We start from the raw sequence: 27,431 nt of genomic DNA, 5'->3' as shown, positions 1-27,431 counted from the left end.
TTCAGGAGAGTTGAAAGTTAAAATTGATTTCTCCCTCCCTTCACCTCTAAGAAATCTCTTCCATTTTTGCCTTCACCTGTTACTTTCAATTGCTGCTATCATATTCCCAGTTCATTCATTCCTATAATTCATTCATTCCTAAGCATCACTTATTCTACCCAATCTAGTCTATCTTCTGTACAATCCTGCACACCATATTAGTTTAAGATTTTATACTTCATAAATCTACTCACTACAACACTTTTAATGTTTTCTTTTCTCATGTTAGTGAAAACTGCTCTTGCACGTCTATCTTTGACTCAGTTAAAGTAAGGAAAAGGGGGTCTGCTTACTTCTCACCATAAAAAAATCCAAGATTGAAGAGTTCTGGACTTTAATTCAGACACCAGGGGGAAACAAAGTACAAGCTGGACTTACAAGGGAAAGTTAGAGTGGGGAGAGCCAAGATGAGTGCAATGAGACTTTTGTAACAGGAATTTTCCCTCATTTACCTCAAGCAGTAGTTTTCAACCATTTTTCAATTATGAAACATGCGATGGTCATTAACATACAAAGCATTCCCACGTCTATACTCATTTAGCAACAAAGTGAAAAAACTTAAATGGATTAGGAAAGCTCTGCAATAATATACAATCACTACCACACTGGTGCTGGTATTGTTATTTCCATTCCAATGACTGACTTCTATGACCTATATTCCTATCAGGTGAATACAGGAATGGACAGGAATGATATTCAAATTCTTTTTAAAACACCTATTCAGCACAGACACTGGCAAAACGGACAGCAGCTGTTGTGAAAACCAATATGGTCAACATCCTGTAAACTGACAAGCACAAGATATCCACAGCTACAAGTTTTGGCAACTCCCAGAAGGCTAGCTGCCATCACTTCTCTCTCCCCCCAACAAAAGTACACAAAGAAGCAACAGCATGAGGCATACACTAAGACACACTCTCTGACTTGAATCTGCTGTTTAATTAAAAAAGTAGATCATTCACAAACTTCATTACTTTATCATACTATAGTATTTTTAACAATGTTGTTGTGACATTGACATACCACGTAACATCAACATTGAGAATGTTAATCTTTCACAAAATCTTTTGCATGACATTCATATCCCTGTGTAATACAGTCTAACTTACTTAATCAAAATATACCTTAGTTATTCTTTCTACTACAGCAAATAAAACTATTTTACTATTCCCCAAAACCACACCTAGTCCCATTCCTCTGCTCATGCCATGTGGCATATCTTTCACCTTCTCCTGTTCATCTAATTTCTGTGGAAAATTCAAGACTTTCTTCAATTCCTACCTTCAAAAATACTTCACTGATCAACAATGAACTCAGTAGCTCATAATTCCTCTGTGTCACTATACTTTCCTGTATTTCTTAGCCTTTTCATGTGCACAAAGAATACATATTGTACTTCCTCTCATGTCCAGAAATACTGAAACAATGCCTTACACACAACGGGCACTAAAACAATTTTTGATTCATAGCAACATCACTCTCACACCTCTGGGACACATAATATAACAAAGAATAAATTACCTGTTTCAATTAAATGCAAACAAAGCACTTCTAATGGATACTGTACAGTAGGATAGATGTTTATCATTCCTTCACAAGCCTTCTTCAACCTAGCAGTCTCATGAGGAAACTTGAAAATATAAAAGTAAAATAAAGTGAGTAGCAGTAAAATATACTTGTGAGTACTTTCCTAATTAGAATAGAAAGTCACGTTAGACATTTTAAAAATCAACTTACTTTGGATAAACACTGAATGAAATGTCTATAAAGCACCTGGTGATCGTCACTAGGAATCTTATCTGATAAGTCCAGTGCATTCTCAAAAGCAGTTAAGAGCTGAAACAAAGAGACAAAAAGCTATTATCTGTAGCATACTTAAATGACAAATACAATAAATAGTTGAATCACAAAAGACTTACTTATACAAACCATACCCTTAACTAGTAACTGCAAATGTGTTTTATTGTCTGGCCTTACAATTTCAATGAGGAAAAAAATGTATAATTAAGTTTGGAATACATCTAACTCCAACTGGCCAGCAGACTGCACTGAACTAATAAGGGATAACTATAAATTAGCGACATTAATTTAACAAAACATTCTTGTAAGTGCTTGTTGCTCCCTACTAAGTAGTTGAGAGGTACAGCCTCATATGTCAGTGTAGCTGCTACTGCTCAGATCACTTTTAAAACATCTCTTCTGAAATCACCAGCACAGTCTTTGGAACATCTTCAGGATAGCAAATCTTCAATCTCAAAAAAAAATTTTTATTAAGTTATACTTCTGGTAAAAAACCAGAGAGATGACTGAACTATCATGAAATCATTCTTCCTACATAGTATTATTAACTGACTTTGAAGAAAATTCCAAAAGAAGCCTCCTAAATATTTCCTCAGCAAGGACAGCAATACCAGAATCCAAGGCAAGCACTTTAAAGAATACCATTCATGGGACTTCCCTGGTGGTGCAGAGGTTAAGAATCCGCCTGCCAATGCAGGGGACACGGGGGTTCGAGCCCTGGTCCAGGAAGATCCCACATGCCGCGGAGCAACTAAGCCCGTGTGCCACAACTACTGAGCCTGCGCTCTAGAGCCCGCGAGCCACAACTACTGAAGCCCACATGCCTAGAGCCCGTGCTCTGTAACAAGAGAAGCCACCGCAATGAGAAGCCTGTGCACCACAACGAAGAGTAGACCCTGCTCACCGCAACTAGAGAAAGCCCGCGCACAGCAAAGAAGACCCAATGCAGCCAAAAATAAATATTTAAAAAATAATAATAATAAAAATAAAGAATACCATTCATTTGGTTACATAAGTTCTACATTTTTCAAAATGAATTTCCATGACTTTATAATAAAAATTCATAATACAGCTCACCACCTCAAATTTTCATTTTAAGGTATGGTATAAAGTCTGTATAAATAAGTAAAATTTTACTGTGCTGATAAAGTGTAATGATCTTGCAAAAAAAGAAAAAAAAAAAAAAAAAAAAAAAGAAGCCTAACAGTCTAGCACAACAGGTTTAAAAAAATAGTAATGAAATTAATCCACGCGGTAAATATATCATACTTTTTTTTCTGAACAGACTTAAATAAGGCAGAGTATCACTAGCATTCAAGGTGAAAATAACCCTCCCCCCAAAAAAAATCCTTTTATCCTATTTAACAATTAGAAATCAATTCTTAAAATGATAAGTATAATTAGTTCTCTTTCATGGAGGACTATAGTGTAGATAATTCAAAATATTTTTACTTATTTTGGCATGTGTTTGATATCCTGGTAACCGATACTATTTTAAGGAAATAAGTCATAATATGAAGACATGGTTTAAAAGAAGTTAATAAATCACTTAATTTTGTCAACATTTAATTTTTTCCACAAAAATCTATACTGAATCTATACTATACATAGATAAACCAATACACAAACAAATGCAAATCTTATTCTCACGTTTTTATTCCTACCACTTAGGACATTGCCTGACATATAGTAATAGGTTCTCCATAAATATTTTCTAATTAAAGGAACAAATTAATGAGTGAACAAATGAACGAACGTATAAAGAAATGAGCTTCGAATCCTATATGGAGTCTATAATTGTTCACATTTTAAAATTCTATTAAATTTAGCAAGTGTACATTGAGTGTTTATTTACTATAATATGAAATTAAGTTTACTTTTAAACTTACAAATATAAAAAATAGAATGATGAAAACATTTTCCAATTATGGTCCAAAACCAATAGTTTTTTTAAGTCTTTTAAAAATTCTTTTCAATTACTTGAAAATGTGTACATTAAAAAGGAATATTTCTAGGTATAAGTATCTAAATACTAAATATAAATACTCTAAATAAAATACTCTACAACCAACAAGGGATTAAGCTCCAAAATATACAAACAGCTCATACAACTCGATATCAAAAAAAAAAAAACCCAATCCAAAAATGGGCAGAAGCCCTAAATAGACATTTCTCCAAAGAAGACATACAGATGGCCAAAAACCACATGAAAAGATGCTAAACACCACTAATTATTAGAGAAATGCAAATCAAAACTACAATGAGGTATCACCTCACAGGGATCAGAATGGCCATCATCAAAAAATCTACAAACAATAAATGCTGGAGAGGGCGTGGAGAAAAGGGAACCCTCTTGCACTGTTGGTGGGAATGTAAATTGGTGCAGCCACTATGGAAAACAGTATGGAGGTTCCTTAAAAACTAAAAATAAAACTACCATATCACCCAGCAATCCCACTCCTGGGCATATACTCAGAGAAAACCACAACTCGAAAAGATACATGTACCCCAATGTTCATTGCAGCACTATTTACAATAGCCAAGACATGGAAGCAACCTAAATGTCCATCAACAGAGGAATGGATAAAGAAGATGTGGTATATATATACAACGGAACATTACTCAGCCATAAAAAAAGAATGAAACAATGCCATTTGCAGCAACATGGATGGACCCAGAGACTGTCAAACTGAGTGAAGTAAGTCAGACAGAGAAAGACAAATATCATATGATATCATGCACATGTGGAATTAAAAAAAATGGTACAAATGAACTTGTTTACAAAACAGAAACAGAGTCACAGATGTATGTCACAAATTTATGGTTACCAGGCGGGAAAGGGCAGAGGAGAGATACATTGGGAGATTGGGATTGACATATACACACTACTATATATAAAATAGATAACTAATAAGGACCTACTGTATAGCACAGGGAACTCTATTCAATACTCTGTAATGAACTATACGGGAAAAGAATCTAAAAAAGAGTGGCTATATGTATATGTATAACTGACTCACTTTGCTGTACACCTGAAATTAACACAACATTGTAAATCAACTATGCTCCAATAAAAAGTTAAATAAATAAATAAATAAAATACTCTAGTTGAACTGTTAAACCTGAAAGTAATTTAGTACTCTTAGTTTATAAATACAAAGAAACACACCTTTAAGGTAGAACTTTATAGAAATTATAGCAGTTTTGCAAAAGCCAATTTCATAGTATCTTTTTTTACAGTGATTAACTTATTTATTGTGAATTCTTATGAATACAAGGAAGTAAAATTCTGATACCCTGAATATTATTTCCACTCTGTCCAGACTTAGTATGCAACTGTAGGCCTGTAATTCTGACTTTATCAGGAAGAGCCTCTATGAATTTAAAATTGAACATTTATAAAATATCTAGTTTGACATACAGTATTTTTCTATATCATATCATTATGTTTTCTAAATTCAACTAAATGATCAACTTTTACGACACAGACTGTGGGGAATAAACGGGTCGTACCAATTGCTGGGTCTCATTATTCTGATCCTCAGTACTCTCAGCCAGCAACTGAGTCAATTTCTTCCATAGCTGATGAAGTTCTTGTTTGTCTGCACCTTCTTCCTGCCGTGTCTTTATCAATTTGTGCCATGTTCGAGCCACCTATCAGGGAGATTTAAAATGGTTACTTTATCTAAAATACTAAAATGCTATTAAAAAATTTTAAATCTATACGTAAAAATATTTTTATCTGCTAATACATAAAAATAGCAAAAGCACAGAACTCCATCTATTATGAATTCCATAAAAAATAAGATGATTGGGCAAATCCACATGGTGCTTATATTAGAAGTATGACTGAGATACCAGAGTACATACAGGAATAATGACTACATGCCCCAATCTTCATAACCTACAGCATCAGCAGTCAGACACCACAAACAGGACAATAAATTCTACAGATGATATTTTTACTTATTTTATTTATCCCTGCCCAGTTTCAAAAAAGTTTGGAAATAATGACACCTGAAATTTGAATTCCAAGTTACAGTTTTCAAAGCACTGTGATTTGTTTTGATACCACACTACAATTAATTTTCTAAATTTTTCCTTAAGCTAAAGGAAAGCTTTCTTTTAATAATGGTTTTATTAAAAGAAATCTACTACCCCAGCAAATCATTAACCAACCTCTACGTGTTTCTTTTCTTGGTAATACAGATCCACAAGTTTCTTACAGACATCACACCACTTCTGTTTGTCAACACTTAGAATAGAAGAAAAGGATTTTGAATCTGATTAATGAAAACAACTGAGGACTTAAGACACAAAAATTAAAATATCCCCAAAATAATGTTAGGCACTATTTTAAATTAGAACATATCCTCTATCACACTACAGTAAAATTTTATAAAATGAGCATCTCATAAAAAAGAAAAGGTTTAAGAAATATTATCTTCTATTATATTGACTAAAAATAATATCAAAGTTCTCAAATGAGTCAATCCCCTTACGATTAGCGTTTCAATCACAATCAAGAGATTCTGTAACAACAGTTTGAAATAAAAATGATTCACAATTCCCAGTAAATGTCTGGAGTACTTCTATATAATTTTGAATCAGTTTATTCTAATTCAAGCCATTAAAGAAACTAGCCTTTCCTCACATATTGCTTACCTTTCATAAAGATCCAGGAGCTTTTGGTAAACACCAGGTAAGTCATCCTTAGCACTTATGTGATTACATTTCTCATACAAGCTTGCTAACCCCTAAAAGAGGAAACAATAGAGATTATTCTTCCAAAGATATCTAGTGTGCTCATGTTTATTTTGCTAAATAAACTGATGATCTATGAAGATTATTTATGATAGAGATTATTATAATTTACAGATGAAATAAAATGTCTGGGATGTGCCTCCAAATAATTGGGGGTAGGAGGGAGTAGGTGAAAAGACACTGGCCATGAGTGAGTTTTTACTGAAGCTGGATGGTGGGCATACAGGGGTTCATTATACCATTCTCTTCACTTTTGAAAATATACTTGAAGTGTTTCACAATTAAAAAAATACCTTTTAATAATTATTATGCAATCTTAACCCCTAAGACGTTACCATGTGACACTACTTTCACATGGTCAAACAAGAAAAATCCAAGTAGTCTTTGGAAATTGTCATTTTTGCTTCAAATAAAGATCAGATATCCTAAACCAATCAGTACATAATAAAAGCTGGCATCAGGGAGATGTTACTAGATAACCCTATTCATGTTGTGGTTCATGTGAACCTGAGACAAACAGGTTCACGTTCTCCAGAGCCTACTACCCCTATTAATCATAGTTTCCAAGATGTGACTGAGATATGAAACAGTTATTAAATATGAAAAAGCTGGAGAAGCCAAGTAAAAAACACAAAGACCATTAAATGACAAAAAGGAATTTAACTAGTACTCAGAGATACAGAATTTCAAATTTTTTATATTATTTCATTTTTAAAAACATATTTTAAAAACATAATATACATTTCTTTTCCCTCAGGTAAGCATAAAGAATATTCTTCATAAGTCTCTAATATGCACATATAATTAAGTTGGAGATTTATATAATCATGTTTCAATTTCTGTCCTAACATTTGGAAATAATCCATTGGATTGGAGATTAAATAGTGGTAAACAGCATTCTTGGCACCATTTCTTTTTTCAACTAATTTTCAGGTTTAGAAGTTCAATAAATTTAATTTTTTTTCTTATACTGAGTAAATGGAGGTTTAAATGCTAAACTGTAAAGCTGTTAGCTGTATTTTGAAAAATGGGAAAAAGTTCTTTCCTATAACATAGTAAATAAAAATGTCTACGTACCTGCCAAGCTAGTAATTGGTCTGGCTCTAGCTCAGCAGCTTTCTTATAGGCACCCTGGGCCTGATCAGGTTGTTCTAGCTCGGCTGCAGCAACACCAATAAAAACCCAGGCATTATAGTTATTTTTCTCTTGTTTTAACACTGTCTAATTAAAAAATTAAAAGAGAAGGTAATTAAATTTTGGAAGCTCATGAACAAACAACAATCAAAAGACAGTCTACCTAAGAGTCAGGAAATCTGGATCTACCACTAAATGGACGATCTTAAGAATATCACTTAACCCCCATGGTCTTCAGTTTCCTCAGGGAGAGGGAGTTGGACTGGATCCGTGACTGTAAGGGATATGAAATATGAGGTATATTTTTTAAAAGCTGCCCAAGGTCTCCTGATGCCTCTACCAAATGCCTCCCTCTGTCCCTTGAGAATACTGAACATAAAAAGAACAATAAGACCATTCTTACCACCCAACCATCCTGCCTGCCTCCACGCCACACTGCTGCTAGTCCCTCACAAAACTGTTTTCCATGTCATTTCAACTCATCCAATTACCACATTTTCCTTCACTATGATAACATCTCCCCATATTTAACAGATTTTTTTCATTGAAATTATACGCTAGGAAAGTAGGTTGACTCCAATGTGACTGTACCAAATATGTTCAAAATAAATAGTGGCGGGACTTCCCTGCTGGCACAGTGGTTAAGAATCCGCCTGCCAATGCAGAGGACACGGTTTCGAGCCCTGGTCCAGGAAGATCCCACGTGCCGCAGAGCAGCTAAGCCCATGCGCCACAACTACTGAGCCTGCACTCTAGAGCCTGTGAGCCACAACTACTGAGCCCACGTGCCACAACTACTGAAGCTTGTGCGCCTGGAGCCCGTGCTCCGCAACAAGAGAAGCCACTGCAATGAGAAGCCCGCGCACCGCAACAAAGAGTAGCCCCCGCTCGCCGCAACTAGAGAAAGCCCACGTGCAGCAACAAAGACCCAAAGCAGCCAAAAATAAATAAGTAAATAAATAAATAAATAAATAAATAGTGGCAATGAATGTTTAAACAACACCTATCAACTAGAATAAAAATTATATGCAGAGCTACTGCTTTCAGAAGTAACAACTACTTGCTAAGGTAAAATAGTTTGAAACAGAGAGCAAAGATGTTCTAGTGAAAGAAAAATAAAACTAGTAGCTAAAATGAAATTAGCTCTTACGGTTTTACATATTCTAGAGAAAATAAGAACATTTCCAGGAGTTGAAGCAGTCAGATTACTAGGCTTATGTGCATCCACGTAACACTTCTAGCAATCTGTCACCAATATGCAGCACAAGCTCCATTCTATCCCATAACACTACCTCCCAAAAAACCAGCAACAATGAGGTAACCACCAAAGTTAAGCTCCAAATACTGGGGCCTTATTAACATTTGTGTCCCCAACACCAAGAGCAATGACTGGCACATAACTTCTGAGCAAACGATAAATGCCATAGTCAACCTGCAATCAGTAAGGACCGGCTATCTGCCTGATGACCAGGTTTCCAGAATCTGAAACAGACTTTTAAGGAAATAATTATAACAATGTAGTGAAAGCAAGTATGGAGGTCTGAAATAATGTGAAGAAAAAAGTATCTGACTCCAAACTCCATCCACACAAGTCAGAGGAGACTCCCTGAAGGGATGCTTATGCTGGGTTATAGAGGCACACAGGCAGACAAGGTGATCAATCAGACAAGACACAGCAAATACACTAAGGTGCAACATCTCTTCACTAAAAATTTCCTTTAGTCTCAATCAACATTCTGGTTACTACACATAAGTAATCATACATTTGCCACTGACTAGTTCCCCATCTTTGCTTTCCATTTGAGTCTCTCTGGCATAAATTATAGGAATTCATATCTGAATCAGAAAGAAGAGTGCTATGGCACTGCTGTATATAATAAAAGAAGCAGATTCATATGTGCATTAGTTAGATCAGCCTAGTGCTGAAGGAAACAGTCCCTCCCCTCCCACACCTCCTTCTTCTCTCCCCCAGTTTAAACAGACTGTCCACCTTCTTCTATATCAGGATTAGTCCTGTCGTGGTCTCCATCCCTGCTGGGCTCAGTCACCACTAGAAACCTAACCTCACAAGGGCATCCTTCACCCCTTAAGACTCTCATCCTATACTGTTATGTATTTATTTCCCCCAATCTTACCCAGTTCTCTCCCTCCCACTGTCTAAACTCTTTATTGTAACCTCTGGAACTCCCAATCTGGACAGCCAAGGGCCCTCTCTATTTTCAACCTCTCTTTTAACTGTACCAAGTTCTGCCTCAACGAAACTCGGCTATTCCCCTACAGATCTTACACGCTGCAGCTGATTTCTTTTCTTGAACATCCCACATACCACCAACCAACAGGTGAGGAAAGGGTTCTCCTTGCTCACACTGATACCTACATTCTTCCTCTACTCCTCCCTCCTTCAAAAACCGCAGTACTTTTGAAGGTCAAGCCATCTGGCTATACTACAAAAAATATCCTTCTTGTTGCTACCATCTACCAGCCTCCTAGGAACTCCCCTTTCCTTCAGTGAAAATACTGTATTCTTCCTCTCCACTTCAATTCCTGTAATCATTCTAACATTCATGCGGACGACCCAATGAATGCCATGGCCTCCCAGTTACTTATCCTCAGCATTACTCAGCCATCCAAAACCTGGGTTTCCAGCATGCACCTCTCCTATCCTCCCAGTTCAATTACTGTAATGGTAACAATTCTTTAACCTCTGTTATGTACAATTTTTTTTTACCTCACCCCCTTTGCATTGTCACCCCACTGCTCAATTCTTACCTCTCCTTTCCCATCTTTGACTCCATGACCAATCACTGTTATCACTCCCTTGCAAACATCCTCAACTCCTTGGCCTCTCTTTCCCCTCAATTTTCTTACTACCCACAGTTGAATTCCATCGTGCCCATCTCCAAGCCTGAGAAGTTTAACACGAAGGAAGAAACTACACAGCTGAATTTACCGATTTCATTTTAATAACATGAAATTTCAAATGGACATTAGGGCCTGGTAAGCTTTCTAATCCTTACTAGTAAGTTTCTTTTCTCACTATAAATGACAACTATTTCATACCTTCTTTTGTCTCAAACCTCCTATACAACTCCTCCTCCATCCTCAGGTTACACTTCACTAAGAAAATAGAAGCCATCAGGGGGGAACATTTATCTTCCCACCCCCAAATCTACAAACCCGGCAGCTATGGATCTACATCAATCTTCCCTTCTATTAAGATGGAAGAAGTATCAAAGGCCCTCCTCTCACGCTCTGGATCCCATCTTCACCCACCTTCCCAGGGACTTCACTCCTAGCACTACTCTGCGTCTCTCCTGCACCTTCAAGTTCTCCCTCTGGACTAGAACATCCCCATCAGCCTAGAAAGGAACTTTGGAATCTTGATTCTCCCATCCACAAACCAAACAGAATTGAAATGTCCACAGACCATTAAAGAACGAAAACTTTAAGATACAATAGTGTTCCGCAGTACAACCCAGCAAAAGACACCTAAGAGACATTCAGGTTTTGAAAACTTGGCTTTGGTAAGTTACCAAAACAGAGGGAGATGAAATTAAGTGGCAGAAGCGGCTTGTCCTGGCACAGCCACTGGGGCGGTCCTACTCAAAAAGCCTTACTACTTTTGTTGTATTTAGACAGTAAGGGATTCACATATTACAAATCAGTGATGCTCATAATTGGGTAACATTTTTATTGTGGAAGAAAAAAATACTGGTTACCTTACAATGTTTCAAAGCTTCTTTGTAGTCTTTGTTTCTGATTGCATCTCTAGCACTTTTTAGAGCAGTCTTTACTTCCTTGCTGGACATGCTGTCAAAATAAAAAGCCTGAATGAATCTACAGTGAGATCTGCCTAACTGCAACAGTTCCAACAAATTTAACAAACTTAACCTCTGAAAAAGGCACATGTAATTCCTTCTACATGGAACATTCTTTCCCCTAAAATAAATATATCTTATGTTTAAAAAACATAAAACCAGATCATCTCTTCAGATTTTTATTCAAATGTCACTTCCTCAATGAAACCTTCCCTTGCCACACTATTTAAAATGTCAACACTTCCTTCCCCCAACTCCCAACCACTCAACAGTCCCTAATCTCCTCCTTAACACTGCATTTATTTTTCTTCAAAGCACCTATCACCATCTAATACGTCAGCATATATTTTACTTCTTTATCTCATTTATTATCTGTTCCCCAACCCCACCAAAATGTAAGTTCCACGCAGGCAGGGATTTTTATCTGTTGTTGTTGGGGTGTTGTTGTTTAACTGCTGCATCCTCAGTACCCAGTATCTGACAAATTGTATACATTAATAAACATTTGTTGAATTGAATTGTTATTTGAATTATAACCACTCCCCATATAGTAGGTTAAAACACAGATGATCTTATGGGCCAGGATGGAAAACACATGCCAAGCTCAATCCAATTCTACACAAAGCAAGAAGAATCAGTCCAAGTCACAGAGTGCACAAACACAAACAAATTTCAGTAACTATGATGTAAGAGTTTAAGAAAGCATTCTGTTTTAATGTTAGTTTCTATAAAATATAAATCAGGATATTAACTTTCTTCACAGTAAGAACTACTTTAGGGTTACAGTAATATAGTATTCTTTGTAATATGGTATTCTTTGAAGAGATATAAATGTAATGTTCACACTTAAATGAAGGCAATTAATATGCAAGAGGACTATATACTAATTTCAGCCATAAAAAGATATTTCAACTCCAATATAAATAAATAGATAGATATTTTAATTGGTAGACAAAGTATTTCTTCACTTAATCTTAAAATATAAGATACACTAATGTAATTTTAAATAAACTAATGTATCTTAAGATTTCACAGCTTACTCTGGTTTACCAATAAACCAGTCAAATTCAACTACAACTTGATGTTGAAAAAAGAAACATTTTTTTGCCCACTCCACTGAACTCTAATCTCAAGAAGGCAAAACAAAGCTAGGTAAACATTAGGTCATTATAGACCACTGATGTTCAAGGCAGCAAAATGAACCAAGAAGATGACTTGCTGACATGGTACACAGACAGTCCTTTATGTCCAAAGAGGCTGAGGCAGAAGTACAAGATCAAAGAAATTTAAGAAGCTAGGGAATTTTTTTAAAAAACAATCCTTTTGACTTAAGGAATTTTAGATTCAAATAATATAAAAATTAAGATATCATAATATCAATTTATCTACTGCCAAAACGAGACTCCCTAAAGAGGCAGAAAAGTGACTTTTTCCTTAGTTACAATAATTAGATAATTAAAGCAACATATTTCATACGCTCTTATTTTAGAAATTGCTCTGTTACCTGAAATTATCTTGGCATAAATTTATAGAGGCAAACTTCAGAAGGATTTTTTTTATAGTCTACAAGTCCTGTTTGGAGCAGGCAACAAATTTCTATGCTGACTTCACTTTAAATTTCTCACACCAAAGTTATCTTTGGTAGATAAACCTGCAGACTAAAAAGCAGAGAACATCAATGATGATGACAACTAATCTGGACCAACTGAAAGGGATAAAAAGAGGCATCCAAGGGAAAAAAAAAAAATCAAGAGATGTCTAAGTTAAAAAAGAACAAGGGGCTTCCCTGGTGGTGCAGTGGTTGAGAATCTGCCTGCTAATGCAGGGGACACAGGTTCGAGCCCTGGTCTGGGAAGATCCCACATGCCGTGGAGCAACTGGGCCTGTGAGCCACAATTACTGAGCCTGCGCGTCTGGAGCCTGTGCTCCGCAACAAGAGAGGCCGCGATAGTGAGAGGCCCGCACAGCGTGATGAAGACTGGCCCCCGCTTGCCACAACTAGAGAAAGCCCTCGCACAGAAACGAAGACCCAACACAGCCAAAAATAAATTAATTATTTAAAAAAAAAAAAAAAGAACAAAAACAGGGACTTCCCTGGTGGCGCAGTGGTTGAGAATCTGCCTGCCAACGCAGGGGACACGGGTTCAAGCCCTGGTCCGGGAAGATCCCACATGTTGCAGAGCAACTAAGCCTGTGCACCACAACTACTGAGCCTGCGCTCTAGAGCCCGTGAGCCACAACTACTGAAGCCCGTGCGCCTAGAGCCGGTGCTCCGCAACAAGAGAAGCCACGGCAATGAGAAGCCCATGCACTGCAAGGAAGAGTAGCCCCCACTCACCGCAACCAGAGAAAGCCCGCACGTGGCAACAAAGACCCAATGCAGCCAAAAATAAATAAATAAAAAAAATTTTTAAGTTATAAAAAAAAAAAGAACAAAGGCAGTTTTAAGACAAGACCAAGCAAAAACAAACAGAAGAATGCAACTTTTCCAGGATAAAGATCACCATCTTTTCTATCACCCAACATACGAGTAAAAGCACATCTGAACAAAGTAGAACCAACTAGCACTAACACAACATGCAGCTACGCAGCTCTCAAGCTATATGCTGTATATGACACAAAAGAAACAGAAAGGAAGGCCTCTGCTCTGAAGAATACAATCTCAATCAAGAGAAAGACCTAAGACATATGAGTCATTAAAGAATCAAATGCTAAATTAAGGATAACGAGGGCAAGTGCAATAGGAGTTCAGAGAAGAGAAGTGTGGGGTGAAGTAATTAACAGCAACTAGATGGAGAAAGGATTTGAGAATGGAGGGAAGAAGGAAAATTACTCCAGCCAGAGACATTGATTGCACGAGCAAAGTTGGAGAGACAGGAATGAGCATGGCACGTGGAGGAAACAATAAGGAAACCAGGCTGAATGGAACAGAAGGGACGTGCTGAAGAACAGGAAAATTAGGCTGGGTAGGTAAAGTAGAGCACCAGATTACAGAAGACCTTGAAAATGAGACAGACAAATTTGGATTTAAATGGAGCAGCAAACATGGAGCTGTCAAATGCTTCTAAGTAGGTTACTTCTAAAGACCATATGAGACAAACTCCATTCTTCTCTTGGTAAGCAGTTCTAATGTGCAGTACCCTTCTACATCCCTGTATGTCTCCACATATAATTACACCTACACTTGCTGCAGTAGAATCCTCTATTCTTCTCCTCCTGTTCCTTATTTATCTGATTTGGCATTTAGCATAATAAGCCAGCACTCAGGCTTTCTCTCTGCACCTAAAATACATATATATACATAAATACTAGCTTCAGGAGATTATTTTTTTTAAAGACAAAATAATCTGCCGCTTTCTAGCCCTGCAAATTTCCTCCTCTTTTTGGGGAAGTGGTGTGGAGAAGGAAGAGGCTCATCCACTCATGTTCTAGACAAAGCTTTACGGAACACCAACCATCTACTAGGTACCATCAAACCCACTTCCTTTCATAAAGTGGAAAGCTAATACCCAAAATGATTCTACGTAACCTCATATTCCTCTATTTGGGATACTTCCCTCTATTCCAAGCATTTCCAACACTTCAGAGAAAACTCTGGCTCTCTTACAAGTGTCTTTAATATTCTTCCACAGCCCCACACATTTTTCCCTTATACCTCTCCTCCCATTTTTTCTCCTCAATCTCAGTGACTTTTTTAAATATGAGTGTTCATGTAGCACATTTTCACTCAACGAAGGTTTTTTTTTTTTTTACTACCAACCTAAAAGGGTTTTTATTCAACAAATCAAGCATAAAGAGCAATAACTATATCTAAAAAAAAGAAAGTGACAACCATGCCAAAAGACAATGATATACCTCAAAACTAACATAGGTAGATGAACTGATATGTCCTACACACTCCAGCTAAAGCTGTGGAACCTTAAGCTACATTCAGTTGTGGAGATACAAAGATTCCACAAAGCAAAAATAAGACGAATAATTTAAAAAAGAGTAACAATAATGACACTGGAAGTTAATTACAGAAAAGCAAAAAATGATACCTTTAAATCTAATTACAAAAGTCTAAAGGTACTTTGTGATGACCTACAATCTGGCATAATAACCTACACCATTAAACCTTCCTTCTGAAAAGAATCAGTAAAAACAATCATTAAGTAAAAGTAGACTCCAATTACCTATTATTTAGCATTCTAGACACTTACCTTTTACCTATTATCACTTTATCTTCTCTTTGAATTGAATTTCAGATTGTTCCTTAAATGTTTATCCATCTAAGTTAAGTAAAATATAAGACAGGCACATAAAAAAGATGACATGCACAACCCAAAACATATTGAATTTTTTAAAACATTGGATTCGGGTTCAATTTTCATAATTCAGAATTTAAAACATGAGAAATAATTATGTACAATTTTCCATCTTTTTTCTTTCCCAAAGAGACACTAATTGTAATCTCCAAATTTCTGAATCAGTCTAAACTGTGTTGCCATAGCCACAAGGTGTAAAAGGAACATCATAAAAAATCAGAAAGACTCAGAAAAAAATTACAGAAACTCAAAATACACTGACTTCAACATAAAAAACTGAGCCAGAAGAGACTATCACCTATTTCTATGCTACTTTGCTTTGAATCTAGGACAATTAAGGGCACTATTTACTCACAATCTGCAAGCTGACTACACTAAAGTGAATCTTGTTCTAAGCCACATAAGGAATTATAAACATGAAAAAAAGTTGCCCATATGAGGGCAACTAGTCTATGCAACTAGACTAGTTTGTAATTTAATAAAATAGAGCAGACTTTTTAAAAAATATTAAAAATCCATCTAAATAGCCATCTGAAATACTAACACAAACTTTACACGACTACAAATTCTAAGTATCTTTTGATGGTATCTCTGGAATGGATTCTGTCAAACAAAATTAATCTAGAATGCTTCCTGGAGAGCATGGAGGTAGTTCTGAAAAACTGAATAAAGTAAAAATGGAAAAAATGCTACTTTAGAACTAGGAAATGAACAAAATTTAGGTGAACCTGGTAGGGATGAAGAAGAAACAGAAAGTGAGTTTACTAAAACATGTACTAGTGATATGTGTACTTAAATAGAAGGGTTAGTTCCACAGAAAAGGGTCTTACTGGTAAGAAGAGAAAGTACTGTGATCCTAATAATGTTTAGGAAAGTAAAATAAAAGTTAAACACGGGGTGAGGAGGTAAAATAAAAGTTAAAGCCTGACTCCCCATTTCACTAACTTCTTTAAGCCGCCATCCAGCTACAAATGATTACCCTCCTCACTCAACCTAATTTTACTGATTCACTCAGTTGTTTCAACTCTGTTCTTACAAAATTCCCCAGATTTTGTCAGCCCCTTCATTCTGCCATATCCACCCACCAAGTCGAGAAAGATGGACCTGGAGTCAAGTCTCCGCAGATCTTGGGCACCTTACTTCACCTCCAAGCCTATTTCCTCATTGGTGAAGTGAGAACGAGATCACTTACCTGATATGTACATAGACAGAGTACCTGAACACAATAGCTATTAGTTCTGTTGTCCATATCTCCTACCACCCTCTCAATCAACTTCACCACTTTTTTCCCATTCCTAACCAACAGTGGTTATTATATACTTTCTCTACACATTTAAAATCCCCAATCCTTCCTTCCTTGATCTCTCAAGAAGCAACCTTCTTGCCTATGTTCTTCAAAAGACAGCTATCATCAAACGCAAGTATCTCCTTCAAATTAGTCATTACACAAATAATAGAGTAAAGCCTGCAACTTAACAGATGCTTTATGTTCTATACAGATGTATTCTCTCTCAGGTCAAAAAAATCCCTAAATAAAGGTGATATATTTTTGGAGTTCCTTACGTATCCAACACCTACCAAACACTATGACCTCCAGCTTCCAAAGCCTACTCAAAAACATTTAGTTTCCCCACTGTCAAAAAGCAGTAATTCGCAATTTGCTGAAGTGAGAAAGGAAGAATCCCCTTTTTAATATTAGCTCATATTACTTTTTTCACCACTCCCTAATGCTTTCCACATCTCCGTCTTTACTTCTCCCATTCAGCCTGTCCACACTTGCTTCTGTCTACTCAAATGCTACATGTAATTCAAAGCCAAATTCAAGTGTCAAGCATAAAGCCATCTCAGATAAATCTTACACTAGAGTCTGAACTTACAACACTTACTGTCTCTACTAACATTTCCAAAAATGTATTCAAAGGAATATTAACATGCTTAAAGGTGTTAACAATATGACCTCGTAATTTTGTGAATACTACACACTATATGTATCACTCTTTTAAAGTCATAGTGCATGTTAGCATTTTAAAGGCTCTGAGAAACCCTATAGTAAAGAACCAAATACAGTTTAACCCAGCAACTCTGAAACTTATATTACTATGGAACATTTTTTGTTTTGGCCGCGTGGCACGACTTGCAAGATCTTAGTTCTACAACCAGAGACTGAACCCACGACCTTGGCAGTGAAGCGTGGAGTCCCAATCACTGGACCACCAGGGAATCCCCACTATGGAACATTTATTTCAATGAACAGCAATTAACATTGTGAAGCACACTAGCATTCTTCAAAGTACCATTTGGTATATTCTGGTTTGGGGTTTTTTGTTTGGCAGTTAACTGTACTTTTTGTTATCTTTTATACTGTTATTAAATTTACAGGTCTGTGAGTGTTTGTTTCCCACAACTAGACTGGAGGTTTGTTCGGAAAAAAAACTATTCCTATTACTCTCTTTTATTTCCTAGTGTCTGGTATATTGTGGATATTCAACAAATAGTCATAGAATCACAGCAGGTGCAGATGATACTGAATTTGTTCCATATAGTCACTAACTGCACACTTAGTCTCCTTTTCTTAGAGCAGAATACAGTGCTGCTGGTATTATGGACATTAAAAAACTATGAAGAACCAAAACCTAGACCAAGACTTTTAACTGAAGACTTCGCTGAACCACAAAGTATTTCACTAAAGCAAGTAACCCGTAACGTAGATATCTTTAACTGATGACCTAAACATACACATAATGGAGCTCTTCCTCACTACAATACACTATATACACACAGAAAGATGTGCACAAACAACTCAAAAGTACCTTTTCTGACAGGGTAAGTTACTGATAAGCAAACATGCTTTATGTCCAGAAAAGAGTCATCAAATAACAAACAAACCTGAAATTACATGATAATTACCCGAAGGAACTGGGGGAGACCTGGGGAAAAAAATTTGGTGGGGAAGGTGAAAAGGGCTGTTGAAAGGGAGAGATTATTCATGTAAAAGTGAAGGTAAATGGACTAATGAATGGGCAAAAGTAGAGGGAGACTGACTGCAGCTCAAAATATGAACTTTTAATAATTAAACCTGTACAAATATGGCACGGGCTCCTCGAAGGAAGTGTGTTTCCCATCACTGGAGATGAAAAGGCACAGACTGCACAATCCACTTGGGAGGAATATTGTACAACAAACTGAATGTGAGATGAGAATAAGACTAGAAGTCTCTTAGATTTTTCCAGCACTATATGTCTGGGACCCTAAAATATCTATCTCACTCCAACCCAGTACAGCACCTGCTCCCACTGACACTGCCAAGGGGAGAGAGAGAAAGAAAAAGATGTGTTCCTGTCATCCTGACCGGGAACTCAGAATACACGTCCCGTGAAAACAAGGCCATAGAGAGTAAATAGTTTACAAAAATCAATACTATGCCACAGATAAAGTTGAATATATTTTTTATGAACCTAAATGTCAGTCAACATTGTTTCTATGGTAAAATGTGTTCCACATTCCAAATTAACTCAAAACAAATATTTGAAACATATCCTGTTCATGAGGGAGCCTATGTGTATTACCTTTCATACTGTATTATTATTTTATTTTTTTCCCTAGAGTGTAAGTTCCTTATGGTCAGGTACTATTGTTTATATATTTGTCTGCTCCCATAGCTCTTTAGCATGCTGCTTGATTAATAATGCTGCTTCAGTAACAGAGATTAAGTTCATTAGAATGGCATAACATTTTGCAGTTAATTAGAGACAGCATGGCAATGAGTTAGGTCAGAGACTATTCAAATTCAAGTCCTACTCAGACTGGCTCCCTGTGTAACCTTAGGCAAGTCATTTAACCTGTCCAAGTCTCAGCTTTCCTATCTGAAAAATGATGAAAGTGAGGATTACAGAAAATACTCCATGTAAAAGTACCTGGCACAAAATAGGGGCTCAATAAATGTGTAGTATAATACCCAGCACATAATAAGCACCATATGAGTGTTAAATAAATAAGGTCTGTCCTTTTTACAATTACTGTATGCAAAAAAAACTGTCAAATATTAAAGATTGATTTTATGTAAATAAATACTACAACTCCTCCTTTTCCTGTCAAAATACTAAAACGACTAATGTGATACACAAATTATATACCTGAAACTATAATAATGAAATCAGGAATCTGGCTCTGGGACAGAAACCTGCTTCTTCCAGATTTCTCCAAAGGAGTTCAACAGTCAAGAGGACCAGTGATTTTTCAAAACCACTGCAACAAAACAATGGTATTCTGAATCTATGTCAGTTAATCGAACACGTCACACAGCCCAACATTTCTCCCTCTGAGAACCCGTCCAGCTTCTCTCCCTTGCACTTTGAAGGTAAAGTCCACCTAAGCTTATCCCCACCTAGAAGATGAAACTTTTCTTACCAGGTCCCGCTCCTCACCCCACCAGAGCACAATAAATCCTGACTGCACCGGCAAAGCGGCGAATAGGATGAGGCAGGCTAGAAATATCCTTGGGAGGAAGGTATTCGAGGGGCCACCCGGTATCCATATCGCACCTTAGGCGGTCCAGACAGAGGCCCCACAAAGAACCGCCCAATCCAACTTAAGTGACAGACGCGCTGCCACCTCATCATCTCCCAGTTCACGGTCTCACCTAACACTCAGCCACGCTTGCTCGGCGCAAAACAAGCAGCCTCGGCCCCTGATCCCTTCTCTCTCTAGGTAACATTTCAACTGCCTACCGGCTCCAACTTCTGCAAAAGCGACAGGCACCAACCTGGGACAGATGCTTCTCCTACAGACGACAAATCTGAAGTCAGAGCGCATGCGCATTTCCCAGGCATCGCTCACGTGACTGGAAATGGCTGGGTTTTAGTTCGCTCGGTATTTGATTAAAAGGTCTTTACGTGGGTCGAGAAAGGGGCATTCCTCCTTTGCGCATGTGCCCACCCCGAGCCTGATGGGAGTTGTAGTTCCACGAGTGAAGGAAACCGAACTGCGATCTCTGCGATCCCCGCCCTCCTCTACTCGTGTGGAACTTCCTAGGGGGAGGGGCAGGGACCAGCGCCCAGAGGCCGGGCTCCCAGAACAGCTACCCGTGATGCTGCTGCTGTGGGTGGCGGTGGTCGCAGTCTCGGCGCTGGCAACACCAGCTCCTGGGGCAGGTGGGCAGAGGCGGGGAGCAGTTCAGGCTTGGCCAGATGCGCCTAACGTGGTGCTAGTCGTGAGCGACTCCTTCGTAAGTATGGAAAGGCAGGGGAGGGGGCGCCCCGCTACACACCCGCGACCGGCCCACAGCCCTTCCTGTGCTGCTGGCTTTGGAGAGCAGAATCTGAGACTTTCAAACGTGTTTTACCCTGATGCAAAGTAAGAAATGCATTTTACCTTGAGGCCCCGTACACACATACGTGCACCACATAGATATGCATGTAAAACAAATAAAACATACTTTAGTAAGATGCACTCCAATTAGCATCTTTGCAAATTTTTTTTAATTGCTGACCTCGACCCACTAAATTATCTTACCACTACTAATAAATTTTCAATCCATACCCTCGCTTGATTCAATTGTGGGGAAAAATAACATTCTATCTCAACATAAAAGCCTGTTGGCTTCCCAGCGGTCAACGTTATTTTTATTACTCAGGTGTCTGATAATCCTGTTAGTACTGATTTATATTCATTAGTTGACATAATTTGACACTCGCCCCTATTCCAGATTAATTGTGTATGTGTGTTGTTGTTGTTGCTGTTTAATCCCAAACTTAAACAGTTTTTGTAATTCTCCCAAGCCATCAACTAAAAAGAATACTACTGTCAACATTACCTGATACTTTTAGTATTATCCATGATATTAAATCTAATGCTTGGACAAATGTTTGGTTACTAATTATAATATTAGTTTTTTATGATTGGGTGTTACTGTGGTCACATAGATTATTGGTGTTAAGCATGTCTGGCACCAAAGAGTGCTTTTAATCATTATGTTGTATTGCCTTTCCTCATAGATTAACCCGTGATGATTAAAGTTACATAATCTGGATATACCCATAGGGTTTTCTGAGAATATTAAAGTAATCTTTATGATTATCTAAACTTAGGAAACAGGCAATATTGGAGAGTAACATGAAAGAGGTTTATTAGGGACTACTCATGAGATCAAAGGGAAAGGAAGAAAGCAGGATTGTGCAGAGAGAAGTTGAGTTTTGTCACTGTCTCACTGGTGGCCTTAGCTGATCTTATGGGTAGTTCTCAAACTAGTATGATGATTCAGAACTGTTTCCATTTGTGGTGAGGAGACCAGGCCTTTGTACCCTCATGTTGGATGGCCATTACTTGTGGAATGCTCCCAGAATGAGGCACCATTTTGGGCAAGACAACTCTCTTCAGCAGAGGCAATCTTTCACTCTAAAAGGGAACCTGGGTGGTGCATCAAAACATCCTAGAAACTTCTGAAGATGACTGAAATATTTGGTTTATTTTTAGTATAGTATAAGCACATAGATTTTTATATATTTGTGTATATAAATATTGTATGCAGACTAATACCTTATGAATATAAAAGAAAGGATCCTGAAAAAATACAAGCAAATCAAATTCAGCAATATATAGAAAGGGTTATACACCATGACTAAGTGTGATTTATCCCTGAAATGTAAGGTGGGTTTAATATCTGAAAATCAGTCAGTGTAGTAGACCACGTTAATTGAATGAAGGGCAAAAAACACGTGATCATATCAATAGATGCAGAAACAGCATTTGACAAGATTCAATAACCCTTCATGATAAAAGCACTCAACCAAGTAGAAATAGAAGAGAATTTTTTCAATCTGATTAAGAACATCTACAGGGCTTCCCTGGTGGCGCAGTGGTTAAGAATCCACCTGCCAATGCAGGAGACGTGGGTTCGAGCCCTGGTCTGGGAAGATCCCACGTGCAACTAAGCCTGTGTGCCACAGCTACTGAGCCTGCACTCTAGAGCCCGTGAGCCACAACTACTGAGCCTGCGTGCCGCAACTACTGAAGCCCACACGCCTAGAGTCTGTGCTCCGCAACAAGAGAAGCCACCGCAGTGAGAAGCCGGCACACTGCAATGAAGGGTAGTCCCCACTCACCGCAACTAGAGAAAGCCCATGTGCAGCAACAAAGACCCAACACAGCCTTAAATAAATAAATAAATAAAATTTATTTTTTAAAAAAAAGAACATCTGCAAAAAATCCACAGCTAATGTTATACTTAACTATAAAAGACAATGTTTTCTTCCAAAGATCAGGAACAAGACAAGGCTATCTGTTCTCACTATGTTTATTGCAATTAAGCTGGAGGTTCTAGACAGGGAATTAGACAAGAAAATGAAATAAAAGTCATCTAGGTTGGAAAGGAAAAATTAAAAGTATCTCTATTTGCACCTAACATAATCTTGTATAAAGAAAATCCTAGGGAATCTACTACAAAACTTTTAGAACTAATAAGATAGTCTAGCAAGGCTGTAGGATGTAAGATCAATATACAAAAATCAGTTGTATTTTTATACACTTGATTGATGAACAAACTGAAAATAAAATTAAGAAAACAATTCTATTTAAAATAGCATCCAGGGACTTACCTGGTGGTCCAGTGGCTGAGACTCCGTGCTCCCAATGCAGGGGGCCCGGGTTCAATCCCTGGTCAGGGAACTAGATCCCACATGCTGCAACTAAAGATCCTGCATGTGGCAACGAGGATTCCACATGCTGCAACTAAGACCTGGCGCAGCCAAATAAATAAATAAATATTTTTTAAAAGTAAAAATAAAATAGCATCCAGAAAATGAAATACTTAGGACTAAATCTAACCAAAGAAGTTCAATTCTTATACTCTGAAAAACTACAAAACATTGTTGAAAGAAATTAAAGAACACCTATATAAACATGTTATGTTTATGAAATCAGATTTAATATTGTTAATATAGTAATAATCACCAAATTGATCTACAGACTCAATGCAATCTCTATAAAAATCCCTATGACGTTTTTGCAGAAACAGAGAAACCCATCTTAAAATTCATATGGATATTCAAGAGACCCAGAATACCCAAGAACAAAATTGGAGGACTTAAACTTTCTACTTTCAGAACTTACCATAAACTACAGTAATCAAGATAGTGTGTTACTGGCATAACAATAGATAGACATATAAATCAATAGAATAGAATTGAAAGTAGAGAAATAAACTCTCAGGTTTATAGTCAGTTGGTTTTTCATTAAGGGTGCAAAGACCAGTTAATGGGGAAAGAATAGTCTTTTCAACAGATAATGCTGGGAAAACTGACTATCCACATGCAAAATGCTTCACACCATTTTCAAAAAGTAACTCAAAATGAATTGATGAATGAAACATAAAAGCTAAAATCATAAAACCCTTAGAAGAAAACATAGGGGCAAATCTTTGTGACTTTGGATTAGGCAATTAAAAAATGGGCAAAGGATCTGAAAAGACAGTTCTCCAAAGAAGATATGCAAATGGTCAATAAGCACATGAAAAGATAGTCAACATCATTAGTCATTAGGGAAATGCAAATCAAAACCACAATGAGACACCAATTCACACCCACTAAGATGACTATAATCAAAAAGAGACAATAGGGCTTACCTGGTGGCGCAGTGGTTAAGAGTCCACCTGCCAATGCAGGGGACACGGGTTAGAGCCCTGGTCTGGGAAGATCCCACATGGCCAGAGCAACTAAGCCTGTGCGCCACAACTACTGAGCCTGCGCTCTAGAGCCCACGAGCCACAACTACCGAAGCCTGTGCACCTAGAGCCCATGCTCCGCAACAAGAGAAGCCATCACAATGAGAAGCCCACGCACCACAACGACGAGTAGCCCCCACTCGCTGCAACTAGAGAAAGCCCAAGCTCAGCAACGAAAACCCAACGCAGCCAAAAATAAATAAATTTATTAAGAAAAATAAAAGGAGACAATAACTAGAGTCATGAGAATATGGGAGAATTGCAACCCTCATACGCTACTGGTGGGAATGTAAATGGTGCAGCCACTTTGGAAAACAGTTTAGCAATTCCTAAAATGCTAAACATGGGTTACCATATGATCCAGCAATCCACTTTGAGGTATATATCCAAGAGAAATAAAAACATATGTCCACACAAAAACTTGCACATGAATGTTAATACTGCCAAAAATTGAAAACAACCCAAATATACATCAGCTGGTAAATGGATAAATAAAATTTAGTAATATTATTCAACAATAAAAAAATAAATGCAGTACTGATAACATGCTGCAGTGTGGATGAACCTAGAAATTGTTACACTAAGAGAAAGAAGCTACTCACAAAGGGCCACATATTGTATGATTCCATTTGTCCAGAGAAAGCAAATCTACAGAGACAGAAAGTAGAGACAGGTCAGCAATTACTTAGGGTTTGGGAAAATGGGAGGATTAGCGGGTGATGGCTAAGGGATACAAGGAATACATGATGGAAATGTTCTAAAGTCGATTGTGGTGATGGTTGCACAACTCTCTGAATATACTAAAAACCATTGAATTGTACAAATTAAATGGGTTTTATGATGTGTGAATTACATCTTAAACCCTTTTTTTAAAAAGAGAAAATAAGCACCTCTGCCTGGGTCTTAAAGGGCACAAGCATCCTCTCTGCCTCCCTCCTTCCACCCCTGCACCTGCATTGTTTTTAGTTTGGGTGAGGTTTCAGGAGTGGGAGGTGGGCACAGGACTGTATACCAGAGTCTAGTGAGGATCTCATTCAGTCTGGTGAACAGATCTGAAAAGAATGCTCTTAACAGTCTTGCTTGATAATACATCTAGACAGTTAAAGTTACTGTTACATTCTTTCATTAGAATGATGTTTTGAAATCTAAACTTCACTGGTTTTCCCTGGCCCAGAATGATGAGGAACTGAGAACCAAGTTATGGTTCTAGAAGGAGCAATCCAGATCACAAAATCACATGTACACAAAAAGCTCATCCATCCCAAGGGGGAAAATGCCTGGACCCATGAGAGTCCAGAATAAAAGCAAAATTCAGAAATGAAGGCAATTGGTATCACTTTTGTCACTTCTATGCAGAAAGCCAATTAGTGGGCCTCTTTTTCTTTTTTAAATGCCCGCTGTTAGAGTACTGTATTTGTTTGAACTGTAGGGATGACCTTGAGAAAATTGAAATGGGCTATTATTAAATTATGGAAGTTATTCTGAAAGCCATCCTGTAAGATTTTCTCTCCCAACTAAATGTGATGGAACTATAGTTTGACCTGCGACTGACTATCCATTGTGAACCGCAGTACCACACTATGGAAAACTTAACTTTCTCTGTGTTTTTATCAGCTAACCATGTTAAGATCCATTTCAGTTCAGAATTAATTATTATGTGGACCACCTCCCATTGATACCATGAGCAGTGGTACCAGTTTTAGTCTGTTTTTTAAAGTATTTGCTAGTGTGTAAAAACTACATGAAGTTAAAAACACCAAAACTTCTAGAAATGTTTAATATTTTCTCTAATAATATAGTAATTTTGATCTTTGTTTAGAGTATTGGTATGCTTTTGACGTTGAGAATGTGTGTAGCATAATTTAAATATTTTCTAAGAACCTAATCAAATACAAATCTTTCCACTGATGTACTTAATCCAGGTTTATTAAGCTTTGCAAAAATACACTGTTGAATTTTGAACATATTAAATTTGCCTTTTGTAAATTGAACAGCTCTGAATTAAAGACTCGTTTCATTTAATTCACTGAATATTTGTGGAGTGCCTTATATATTTTAGGCAGTAATCTTTTTTTTTAAATTTATTTATTTTTATTTTTATTTTTGGCTGTGTTGGGTCTTCGTTTCTGTGCGAGGGCTTTCTCTAGCTGTGGCAAGCGAGGGCCACTCTTCATCGCGGTGCGCGGGCCTCTCACTATCGCGGCCTCTCTTGTTGCGGAGCACAGGCTCCAGACGCGCAGGCTCAGTAGTTGTGGCTCACGGGCCTAGCTGCTCCGTGGCATGTGGGATCTTCCCAGACCAGGGCTCGAACCCGTGTCCCCTGCATTGGCAGGCAGATTCTCAACCACTGCGCCACCAGGGAAGCCCCTTAGGCAGTAATCTTTACGTGGACCACCTTTCACACATTCCACGTTAGAAACTTTCCCAAGTGAGGCAGTTATCCCCTCCGCCATTTGCTTTCCCTGCTGCTCTGCACTTTAAAGATCCCTGCTTTCCAGACTGCTTTCAATGCAGATGAAGTCCTTGTACCAGTCATAGAAATGAGTCAAGAAATTGCTAACATGAGTTATAGATATGCTGCTGTAGCCGTTTGCAGTGGTCGTTACACCCATTTGAACCTAGCCTGCAGGACTTGGGAGTCCAAGCCTCACTATTTGAATCATTGCAGTGCTTCTGCCACATGACTACCTGCTGCATCCCTCCAGCTAGATGAACCTGGGTGGCTGGGTTGTCTAGATTACAACCAGTGGCCACAAATGGTTATTATTCCCCATATCCAAAAGATTGTAGGAATAATACATCTAGGCATTTGGGATTTACGAGGATACGTTTCTGAGAGTTTGAATTTATGAA

General features: G+C 37.7%; 2 protein-coding genes across 10 annotated transcripts in view; one reads left to right on the top strand and one right to left on the bottom strand.

The window, feature by feature from the left end:
• The window catches only part of SKIC3 (SKI3 subunit of superkiller complex), a 166,532-nt gene that overhangs the window by 66,665 nt on the left and 72,436 nt on the right, over positions 1-27,431 (bottom strand). The window contains exons 1-9 of one of the 8 annotated variants that reach the window (XM_082457994.1): positions 23,455-24,499; positions 15,758-15,826; positions 11,457-11,547; positions 7,681-7,824; positions 6,505-6,596; positions 6,019-6,094; positions 5,353-5,493; positions 1,777-1,875; positions 1,561-1,669 (exon numbers count right to left, since the gene is read on the bottom strand). In XM_082457994.1, coding sequence (XP_082314120.1) covers positions 1,561-1,669; positions 1,777-1,875; positions 5,353-5,493; positions 6,019-6,094; positions 6,505-6,596; positions 7,681-7,824; positions 11,457-11,546 — 751 coding nt within the window. In that variant the 5' untranslated portion in view covers position 11,547; positions 15,758-15,826; positions 23,455-24,499. Of the gene's footprint in view, positions 1-1,560; positions 1,670-1,776; positions 1,876-5,352; positions 5,494-6,018; positions 6,095-6,504; positions 6,597-7,680; positions 7,825-11,456; positions 11,548-15,757; positions 15,827-20,269; positions 20,441-20,501; positions 20,693-23,454; positions 24,500-27,431 lie in introns of those variants that run through there. The other 7 variants (XM_082457990.1, XM_082457991.1, XM_082457993.1 and 4 more) reach the window with 7 other exon arrangements.
• Positions 20,809-27,431, top strand: part of ARSK (arylsulfatase family member K) — a 46,308-nt gene continuing 39,685 nt past the window's right edge. For both annotated transcript variants that reach the window (XM_082458117.1, XM_082458116.1), the window contains exon 1: positions 20,809-21,086. In XM_082458117.1, the coding sequence (XP_082314243.1) occupies positions 20,949-21,086 (138 nt within the window). In that variant the 5' untranslated portion in view covers positions 20,809-20,948. The remainder of the gene's footprint in view (positions 21,087-27,431) is intronic.

The sequence above is a fragment of the Balaenoptera physalus genome, assembly GCF_965194825.1.
Source record: "Balaenoptera physalus genome assembly, chromosome: 3".
In the NCBI taxonomy this organism is placed as follows: domain Eukaryota; kingdom Metazoa; phylum Chordata; class Mammalia; order Artiodactyla; family Balaenopteridae; genus Balaenoptera; species Balaenoptera physalus.
This window is presented reverse-complemented; position numbering and strand designations above follow the sequence as displayed.